This window comes from Ovis canadensis, chromosome 5, assembly GCF_042477335.2.
Source record: "Ovis canadensis isolate MfBH-ARS-UI-01 breed Bighorn chromosome 5, ARS-UI_OviCan_v2, whole genome shotgun sequence".
Taxonomy (NCBI): Eukaryota; Metazoa; Chordata; class Mammalia; order Artiodactyla; family Bovidae; genus Ovis; species Ovis canadensis.
In genome coordinates, this window is record NC_091249.1 from 105,965,565 (window position 1) to 105,977,500 (window position 11,936).

General features: G+C 31.8%; 1 protein-coding gene across 20 annotated transcripts in view; it reads right to left on the bottom strand.

The window, feature by feature from the left end:
• ARB2A (ARB2 cotranscriptional regulator A) overlaps positions 1 to 11,936 on the bottom strand; it is a 409,235-nt gene that overhangs the window by 222,047 nt on the left and 175,252 nt on the right. For all 20 annotated transcript variants that reach the window (XM_069590133.1, XM_069590122.1, XM_069590141.1 and 17 more), the window contains one exon: positions 3,984 to 4,202. In XM_069590133.1, coding sequence (XP_069446234.1) covers positions 3,984 to 4,202 — 219 coding nt within the window. The remainder of the gene's footprint in view (positions 1 to 3,983; positions 4,203 to 11,936) is intronic.

Genomic DNA, 11,936 nt, shown 5'->3' on the forward strand with positions numbered 1-11,936 from the left:
CTAAAGTCCTTTTAAGCATCTTCTTCCTTAGTCTAAATACTTGTCCTCTTAGGCTCCAGTTTGATATCAGAATACCCCTCGTTCCTATGCTGCAGGTCACATTATCCACGTATATCTAGACTAAGGCCTAATCTTTCTGCTTTGGTCTCCTTCCAGGAGACTGGATTGTAGTGCCTAGATTTAGCATGGGTTCCTGACTTTATGAGAGTATGCACTGTACTATTATAACAACTGACTCCTATTTGCATATTCAAAAGGATTGATATGCAATTTCAAAGTATATAAAGCATGCTTAAAGGAGTGCAGGGTTATAGCGGAAAGGCATGAAAGATAAATTGTTAATAATATGAGACAAAACACAAGAGATAGCTCAAGACAGAACATGATAAATTCTATATAAGTTAACTAATCAGAAGAACTCCCAACAGTCTTAGTAAGGAAAGGTCACTGATGTCAGTGGGGCACTACAACATGGATAGAATTAAGACTAAGGGAAAGAACAGAAAGCAAAGTCACAGATCCCATAAAGCACAAACTGTATACAGAGTAGAGCAAACACAGAGCCTGGTTGTACTCCTATGAACAAGTGTATAAAACAAAAATAGCAAAAGGTTGGCAAAAAAAACCTTCCATTTTTATCCATCATTTCAGCACCATGATGATATAGTTAAAAAAAGAAAAGTCCATAACTTACTTTTAAATATTGAGATGAAAATGTATAGATCAATCAAGATATCAAATAAATAATGACAAACTGATTTTTCATCATTGGTTTTTGGAATGTCTTCTCAATTACCGGACTGGGTAGGGGACTAACAATGTAATTTTTCTTCACTTTCGTTTGTTTGAACGTTTCCTCACAGAAAATCAAGTAGTATACTTTAATAATGCAGGACGCATTAGTAAAAGCAGTAGTAGTTTGGGATTTTAATCCTGGCCTTACCATCTTATCAGATAAAAATTTATTATTCTGGATCTGTTCTACAAATATTTATTATTCTGGCTCTGTTCTAGGTTCTGGATTATAGCAATGAAGAAAATAGATTGAGTTCTTGCCCCATGGACCGTAAATTAAGAGCTATGTGACCTTGGGAAATTTACTAAGTACTGGCTCTCAGTCTCCTCATCTCCAAATGGGATCAATATTATTGATCATATTAAAAGACAGTAGTTGAAATATATTTCAACATCACTATTTATTTAATAATATAAATATACTAATGTAGATTGTTTATAGACATTTAATAGTATATAAAATAACTGGTCAAAAATCTATATAATCATCAAATATAATTTACTATATCATATATAATCATCAAATATAGTTTACTATATCGTATCATGCTTTTATAATAGGTGGCTTACTTTTCATATTTCAAATACATATTTTATTCTCAACCAGTTAGACAATGTGGTAAAAAAGACAGACAGCAAGAATCTACAGTAACTAGAAGCCCAGGTTTTATTTAACACTTAGTTCCATCATTTACTAGTTATATGATCCAAGACAAAAATGTACCATCTAACCATCAGTTTGTTTAACTTTAAAGTAACAGTGAACTTATTTGATTTACCTAGCTTATGGGATTGTTACAAAAAATAAATTATTTCAACATGTAAATGGCTAAGAAGCATATAAATAAAACTTAATTCACCCCTATCACATACATGCTCTGTGTCTGAAAATTACACATACTTGTTATTTGGAGATATGTAAAGGAAAGGAAAGAAGATACTTCTAGAGTGGATCAAACTTATCTACGAATTAAGCAACCTAACACAAAATGAACCACTATTTGCTTTACCACTATAGGTTCATGCCTTACTATCTAGAAGTATGTTTGAAGAGTGTCAGGTTAGCTCTGGTGTTTTGCCCAATCCTGTAAGATTTTAAGAGAAAGGATGTTTACTAAGAAAAATAACATTTCATAACTATCAGGTATAAAGTCATGTTGTTTACATGAGCCAATTTTCATCTTTTAGTGCTTTCAACGAAAACCTAGACTGATGAGTAAAGTGGGACAAGACAAGAAAGAGGCAAAAAGACATAAGAAGAAGTAAAAATAGCAGGAGCATAAAAGAGATTAAAGAATTAAAGAAAAAAGACAAAGGAAAGATAAAGATCTTAACGAAAAAACATAAAATTTTTTTCCCTCGGTATAATAAAAAAGTAGATATAGGAATGAACAAAAGAAATGTAAAAAAAGAATAGAGAAAATGCACACACACAAGAGAACAAAAGAACAAACCCAAAGTGACAGTGACATGATAAAGAGAAATCAGAAAAGAAATAAAACGCACGACGACAAATGTCAGGAACAGGTGCTTTCATCTGCACTTATCATGGGCAAATAAAAGCAACTATTTAAGTAGTAAAAACTTAATACACAAAATCACGTTTGCTCTCATTTTATACAGGAAACTGAATATTACTAATGATTTGTATATTTTAAAAACGTATACAATTCATTTTTAGACTCCAGATACCAGGGGTAATTTTTTAAAAATTCTCTCTTAAGACGGTAGTTGATCAACTGGATCATATTAATCAGGAAAGTCAGGACAATTGATCGAGAAGAGGTGACATCAGGACCCTGATGCAGTCATGTGGAAGAAAGGCGGTAATACAATATAACTACATAGAATGAGCACGATACTTATGAATTCCAAATCTAATCAATGGTTTTGTTTTTCAAACAATATATTAAAGAGTGAGATGCTTTTCAGAAATTTCTATAAGCTGCCTAACTTTTGCTTGACTCACTGTATGATAGATGTGCTTCAGGTATTCTTGGTCTGGATACATATTTTTGGCTTTTGAGAATTTATATGCTGCATGACTCTCCTAACTTACTCATCTGACTGACCTATAATCAAATGTCTAGAATGTTTGGAGTACAATTCCCCAAACTAAAGCGATAATGCCATGGAACTAGAAGTAAAATTTTAAAAGTAACTTAGAATGCTACGTATTTCACCTTGAATGTGGTATGAAATACACTATTAATGAGCTTTTAAAGTAAACGGAAAAATAGCTCAAGTTGAATAATTTGAAACTTTACTACTATCTCACAGTATAATTTATAGAATTTTAATTGTCTGCATTTAAATGTTCTAAATTGCTCAATTTTGAAGAACATATCAATTTACTATTTTACGTATCCAACAGCATTTTTGACATACATTATTATTCAATTATATTCTAAGCACTCATACTAAGGGCTTTGAAAACTGCATGAATCTGTCACAAACACACACACACACAAATAAATAAATAAATAAACAAACAAACAAACATATCATGCTCAGTGTATATTTCAAGCAGAATGTGTCAAAGGGCAAATAAAATTGTTTGTGCCCCCCACAGAATTAGAACTCCTTGGGCAGCACAGCTATAACGATCCCATGCTGCTAGCATTACAAAGTGCAAAGGTTCACTGGGTAAGAAAAGAGCAGAGGGCCGAGTTCCCTCATTACACTATCCCTAAATTATTCCAGCTTAAATATTTATTAAGATATTAATTACTCTTCCTCCCTCCATCAGCCTTCAGAAGTTAAACTGAGAAATAGTGGATGGACGGTGGCTCGTAGGAAAACAATGCATTAAAACTATTACCACCCAAGACGAAGACTGATATTTGTACAGTGCATTATTAATTGCTTTTTGCAACTTAAATAAAATATCACACTGAACTAAGAATGATGTGTTTTGTTATTTTGAATAGAAAACAGAAAATGTTTCAGTCAATACCTTTGGGAAATAAATCTTTAAAAATTTAAAAAAACTGATACTTTCTTTTAAAAAAATGAAATAACTTATAGAAAATAAAATTTAAAGGCTTCTTTCATAAAGGATGCAACACTGCTTAGAATAGGTCTGAACACATAGAATATTTTTAGTAAATATTAGCTGTTGTGGTGGTTTGAAAAAAGAAAAAAAGACAAGGAAATGATGTAGGATAATGATCTTGCTCACTACTTACTCTGATATATAACTGCATCATTTCTTTTTCTCTTTGGGGGTTACGATACTTCTCATAGAAATCACGTCGCTTCTTTGTTTCTTTAGAGACTTTATCTTTTCTTTCGCGTTTTTCTGCTGGCTCATCTGAACTATCAGAAGATGACTGGACAGGTATCTTCGGCTTTTCAACTTCAATATAGTTTTCATTGGGATTCAGTACTATTACTCCATATCCTTCCTGTTTTGAAAACAAAAAAGGCAGCATAATTTAATCTTAAAAATCATTTCAATTCATAAAAAAGTTCTTAAAATCTCATACTAAGTGATATAACATAGTTACATATTCACTAAAAATTCCTTTATAACAGATTATAGTTTTACTTTCTCCAACAGAAAAGTGATTTCAAATTATTTGCCTGTATTATGTGTGTAAATAAGCATAGATCATCTATAAGATCAAAAAGATATAACTGTAACATGTTAACAATATAAAGTTTAAATTTGTAAAAAGTACTTCAGATTTCCCAGAACTCCTACAGTGACTGAAATAAATTATCAAATAACAAGTATACTTTCAAAACACATTAATATTTATAATATATATTGAGAAAATAACCTCTTTGAAATTGAAGTTTACAATTCCAACCATATTTTCCTGGATTTTTGTTTCTTTACAATTGCACTTTAATGGGTATTTTTTATTTGCTTGAAGTTAAAAAAGAATAAGCAATCAGTAAGGAGTAAACTGTCTACAGATTTACATATCTCTATTATCAGGAACACAGAATGTCTACAAATACATATTGGGTTTTTTTCATCTCTCTTCTTTCAGGAAGGCACACAAATCACAAAACAGAATAAACTAATGTCTTACTATAATGTATGGAAACAGCTTTTTCATCTTGAAATTTCTTTTACTTTTCAGTTACCATAAAAACTCTCTTTATTAACAACTAGTACCAGGAAACAAGTTTCAAAGTTTAAAATACAGTTTATTGAGCTAGTAAATCTTTTAAAAAGTTTTTAAATGTGTTTTCCTGTCTGACAATTCTAGCAAGGCAAACCTTTCTCTGGTTATAATTAAGGAAACTTTTGGCATTTATATTATAACTGATGGAATAATCTAACCATGAAAAATCAGAGAAGGATAAACAATTACCACTAACAAGTAACATAAATTTTTGAAGCTATTTATATCTTGTCTTTTCTATTCAATTCTATACTGTAGATATCCTAATTTCATCTATTAAAATCTTGTAAGGTCATACTTAAAACATGTTATGTTTAAAAAATAAGAGCTATCAAAGATAAAGTATAAAAATTCCCATCCTTACAAAAAACAAAAGTGTATACTTTTCCCAAAACAATAACTGCAGAATCTATGTCAAGTTTAAATTTTAATCGTTTTTTGCCAAACCAAACATAAGATAATTTTAAAAAACTGAGAGCGGTAAACTCAGCCAATATTAGCGCAGACTCAATTATCCTTATTTTTAAATACACGAAATTGCTACACATAGTTGGCTTTTTAAAAAAATCGATTTCACAAACTACTTAGAAACTTCATTGGAATTGTTTCATTCCCCACCCCAATCAGCTGATATTATTGTCTAAAAACCACAACATGGTTTGGAGATTGTCAAGATTGCGGAAGTTTTTATTTTAGTGATAAGGTAATTAAGATATAGTTGTCTTACATATATGAAAACTATAATATATACCAAACTGATTAATAATATAACACATATTCCTCAATATGTATTTAAATAAATTTTTAGATAAATATCTCATTCGTGAAGGCCTTATAAAATACCTGATGCATTTTTAAATTTAAATGTTCTTCAACAAAGCACAAGACAAGGTTTCTTAGCCTTTTTTTTTTTTTAAGTTTCTTAGCTGGTAAGTCAAAGTTTTACCAACAAAAGATATTTTATTTGGTTCTGCTTTATTCTAATCTGTATAGCTATTCAACAGTCTTGTAATTCATTGTGATCACTGTCAGGTAGACATATTGTCACTTGGTGATTTTCTACAGTTGGACACACTTGACTAGTTATTAAAATCACATTTGAAGGAAGTTCCTACCCCTCTTCCTTGTGCCTCTTACAACTTTTCACGCCCTTCTCAAATTTCAGCTATAACTTCTCCTCCCACCAAAAGTAAGTTAAAGAACACTGTTGCACTCTGCTAAACAGGGTGAAATAGAGGCATTCAATACACTGTCTCTGGTGTAAGGCACAGTCAAAAAAGGTCACCATAGGCCAAAAAGAAAATTGCCTCCTTACTAGATTCTGTACCATGAGTAAGTGGTCTCCTGTCATGCTCCTTCCCTGCCTTCTCTGAGTGAATTGAACTTTAAACACACACACACAGACTCTCACCCTTACACGTGTTAGGGTTAGCAAGACCCAAATAGAATCTTGGAAATCTTAAGAGTTGAAAATAGTGATATATTACACTTTAATGATAACATGAAAAATTACAAACTCAGGGTAACAAAGTAGGACTTTAACAAATGGATAGAAAATGAACATCATCTTTGCACAATGAATAAACTCCAAATAAAGGCAAATTCTTTAGACGAAATTTACAGTCACCAAAATGAGAAAACTATTACCCTAGTTTATCCTTTAATCATTAGAAATAATATTTTAATAATGCCAGCTTTATTTGAACAGAAGTTTTCACTTCGATTTTTGGAAATCATAGATTGAGAAATTACTATACCTCCTAATTTTAAATGAACTCTGAAATTTGACATGTCCCATCTAAAGTATAAAAACCAGAAACATAAATCATCAAAGTAGTAGTATTTATCTAAGTTATTGATTATGTAACTGAAAATTACATGACTCATTTGTCCAATTTTATGAAGACACAATGTCAATTTTTCACCAAGGCATCAACAGATGAAAAATGATTCTATTTTTAAATCACAACTATATAAATCAATTAAAGAATTTGTATCATATTGATTTCAGCAATGAATGTTTTTCTTTAAACATTTGATTTATTCAGAAACTACTTTATCATTTAGATATTTCATACTGCCAATTAATGGAATAACAATCAAGAAATATTTAGGAATGTTTTCTGTGGAAATGAGAGCTAATTTTAATAAATGTCTTTGCTGCAATCAATTACCATTCTGCAAAAAACTTACATTTTCCAATTAAAATTTGCCTGACAATTAATGCAATATTGACAGAGACCATTCATAACCATTTTATGGGCAGGAGAAAGCTGGAGCAACAAAATAAAGTTAACTATCCCATGCAAAGATATGTAGTAAAACTTTATCTTTTTACCTTTTTCCCTGTCACATATATTGCCCAAAAAATCCTATTGTATAATAAAGCTACAAAGATTTTTGCCATATCAACATTAATATATATAACCTAAGGAGTCAAATTAAACAGTCAAAATAAACAAAGCAGACAACATACCAGTCATTAAATTTAACTGTTTTAAATAGACTGATACCAATTTATATCAGAATAAATACCATTTTAAAAATTAATTCTTTCTATTCCTAGTAACTCAATCAGGACACACAGAAATAAGTAAGAGATCCTAGTTTAACTTAGCAAATGTACCCATAAAGTTTTAAAAAACTATAAAATAAGGCATCAAGTATAATATCATAAAAGAATTGTGCACTGCCACCCCAAAGGAGATCCCCAGAATTAATGCTTAGAACACAAAAGATTGTATACTGAGGTATTTTAAATTTAATTATTCCTTAAGCATGTTAAATTTATCTTAAGATGAAAAGCTAGGTTATTTCAAATGTACATGGAAAGTTCTGTTATCTTTACCAAGATAAAGTGATCAAACTGACTACCTAACATTCTACAACTAAATAAACAAAACTTCTGGCATCTTTTGTAATGATTCACCCAAATCAATTCCAATATTCAACATTTCAAGAGACAAAGCATACATAAAGTTGTTAATTAACTCTTACGTTTGATTGCACAGTCTAGCAGAAGATCACGGTGATCAAGAGGACAGACATTGGTAAAAGTAAGCTTTATCTCTTTAATTTACCTCATCCTATTTTCTACTCTTTTGGAGTTGCAACTATAGTTTCATTAACAAATCTGTGGTTTATAAGGTATCAACCATGGGATCTTAATCAGAAACTCTCAAAGTTTTATTGCTAGCTGTAGCATTTTATTCAGCACAAGTGCTTGCTGTGATTTAAACAGAATACACAGGTCTCCAGGCCTTCTTTACTTTGAAGTCTATAGATGTACTTACTAATAAATAATAATTCATTTATCATTCAATCAACAAATGATGGCTTAGGTCAGAGGTCTAGAATAGACAGGTGATGCCAAACACAAAGAACCAAAGAGGAAATCTTGCTTAAGAAATTAAATCACTACAGAGATGCACTTACAGAGAAGATTCTACAAATAGATAAAATCTTAAAATGCCTGGCCAGAAATGGAATGTACTTTTGACCCCAATGAAACCGTGGTAAAACTGAAGATTTATCTAAGTTAATTTGCCTATTAATTATCAATTATAAGGAAAACGAAAAATAGGAACAAGTTCTACACTTTTCCAAGTCTGTTGTGGTTGGCTAAATAAAAAATCATCGAAAAGTACTCAGCTCTACATATTAATCTGCCAATACTGCAAACCCACAGGCAACCAAAGAGGTCAGGGGCTAGAGTAGAATCCTTTGACCTACGGAACTGTCTGGTTTGGTCTTCAGGCAAGGCTCCTTAAGAGATCATTTTACACAGATTTATCAATCATATTTTTCAAGTTCAGCATTCTATCTGCTTGGTGTGAAAGAAGATAGGTGCTCATCTTCAAGGGAAATGAAACCCAAAGTGTTTTTATCTATAAACTGTATCAACCCATGGTTAAAATGGACAAACCAATGTCCATTCATCTTTTCTGAAAGATGTATGTTGTGTTTATTCTCATCTTTTTCACAAGAAGGTATGTATGTGTCACTGTTGCAACATCCTAGGTGCAACAGAGATGAGGTCATGACAGCCAATCAGAAGTCACTAGTGAAGCGTTAAAGTAAACATAGCTGTTGGAGCTGTAGCGCTGCTTGAAAAATGCCCCCTCCATTATTTCAGCAATTTTCTCAAGACGTGACCTGGGACTGAAATGCCTGAAATGTCACTTGACTCCGTTTTGTGCTTCTTCCCAATTGCATTTACGTAACAGCACCATGCTAATATTTTGTAAAATGTTTGTCATGACCATGCTTTGACTTGCAGCCTCCTAAATTCTAATGTTGTGTTCCATGGTATAAAAATATCATAATGTGAACCAACATAGATTATCCCAATAAGTTTCCAACTTCAAATAGCTCATCAAGTTAGTCAGTAAAAGAAAACATGCCACAAAAAGTTTTCAGAGGACCACCTGTTGTCTATTATTTTTACATAGCACTTACTCATAAATCATAACACAGGGTAATTAATCAAGCTGTCAAAGAGAAGGTCAAAGGTTATATGGTAGAGTCAGAAGGTCATGCATGGGCTGATAGAGGTCAGGGTCACACTGCATTCCTCATTATCAAGTTGGGATGAGAGACGGCCCAAGCAAACAAAAGTGAAAGCAGATGGAGAAGTGAGTGGATAAAAAAAAAAAAGAAAGAAAATTTCACAAACAAAAAGAAAAGTGAAAGAAGACTGTCAGCTGCCTTCAACTAGAGAATAGAAGAGAAAAGAAACACACTGAAGTGTGCTCAAAGGAGCTCAAGAACACAAAGAAACTACAGTTTTATTAATTAAATAAGTTGAATATAACTTCTCTTGGCCATTGTATTAGTGCATACTAATAAATATTAGAAAATATATGTTTGCATCTCTATACCTTCCCTAGCTAGTGTGCCAGGATAAACTAAGATAAAGGCAGAGTTCCAAGGACAAAGTGCAATTACAAAAAAAAACTTATTATAAGGGTTTTTCCTTTAATACTGTTTCAGTGTTGTAACATAGATGCAAACAGTTTTAAGCCACAGGATAAGTTTTGAGTGTGATACAAAGATATCCACAAACAACAAATGCATCATAAAAGTCCTTTTGAATAACAAAACGGGTATAAAATATTCTATTATTACGCTGGCCTGAATTAGATGCAGAATACTGTGCAAAATTAGCTGTCACCCTTTGCTCAAAATCTTTGTTAATCTCATTTTGAATGTTTGCAGCTTTATCAACACATGCATCAATGTCAGCTCCTTGGTTACTGAACCGCTGTAGTTGGAAGAAGATATAATTAAAATGTTTTGGCACAGAAAAGGTGAAATTGTATCTTCCCTTGTTCCCTTAGGAGTCTGTAAAACATGAAGGATATATTGACAAACACACACCCTTGTCTCCGGTTCTGACATCAGGTCATCAGAGTGCTATTTATTTTAAAACATTCATTTTGCACTTACATTATCACCTACTCTGTTTCTAACCTTTCCTAGGCTTTAGAACACTATGCTGCTTAAATATCACAAATATCTCTTCTAACAATCCATATCTTATATATCAAAGCATTCCATATATGTACAATAGAATAATAAAAAACACATTCATTATAAAGGACAGAATATCATTTAATACTATAGCATTATAAAATATTTTGGGTTTTGCTTCTCATTCTCATAAAAAGACACAAACATATACTCACAAACATATACACTAAACTAAAATGTAACAAGTTACAACTGTTGCCTAGTCAGTGACAGATCAAAATTCCTAAGTGGATACAGAGTATCCTATGGACACACAGCCTTTATTACAGGTCCCCAAGTAGACTTGGGTGGACAAGTTTACCTTGTGAAACATAGCGTCCACATGCTAGCTATGCCTTCTTGGTTTAAAGTTCTAAATGTTCTCCTAACTTCTTATTACCATTATAAAACTGTGTAAATATTGTAGCTATAGATGGTAGGCACATGGTCTTTCAAAATATCACTCTGATTCAATCATATACAATACAAACAATATACATTAAGTTTTAATGCTACTCTTAAAACTTGCTTAAGAACTATGCTACATAAATCATTTTATCTTAAAATATGTCACCTTCCTCTTTTATCCTCCCAATTAAAAGATCATATCCAATTTTTTTTTTCCCCAAGAATATATCAGTGCTTTGCCTGTGGTTCCAGAGTCTGCTTGCAAGCATGAGAACATAACAAAAGATTCCAAGTATTCACTGGGTCAATCATTCATTAAACATTGATTTCTTACAGTTATTTAATAAGCAGCTACTATTTACCAAGCACTATGCTAGGTACAGTGGTATACTTATGAATCACCTTTCATTTTAAAGTATTTCCACTCAGAAGAAACTTCCAAATCACAGTTAAGTACGAATTCCTAAAACGTCTACATGAAGCCATTTTATACTCAAGAGGAAGAGAAATATGAAAAGAAAAAGAAAAAATTATTATTATAAAATATTTCTAAAACCAATCTCGCTAGACTTTCAAGCATCAATAATCATAAATGCTAAGCTATGTTTGTGGTCTGTGTTACAAGTATTATTTAAACTTACTCCATCACAAGGAAAAGGTACCACTTCAGAAGGTGTGCGAAGTGTGTGTGCACATGCACATTGCACAGACATTCAGATATTTTAACAAGTGAAATAATTTCATAATCTAAGGGAAAAGCTTCTAAAAGCATCTACCTCCTAACAAACAGGTGCAAGTGAGTACAGCTATGAATTCCCCTTCCCACAGTGACCTATGTCAGAAGATCTTCTCATACTTCTTCTGCTAAATAATTTAATTACTTATGAGTTATGGTTTCTTTGTAACCTTTTAAATGACTAACTCATTAAAATGCAAAAATATGCAAAACATGATGTCACCAGGTCAAACAGCTGTGTTGGTAAAATTATGGCTGTGAATGTCCCCAAGAACATGAAAATATTAATAATTTATATTGCTCATTAGATGGCAAAATCTCTTTAAACAGATTTAGAGACAGATTAA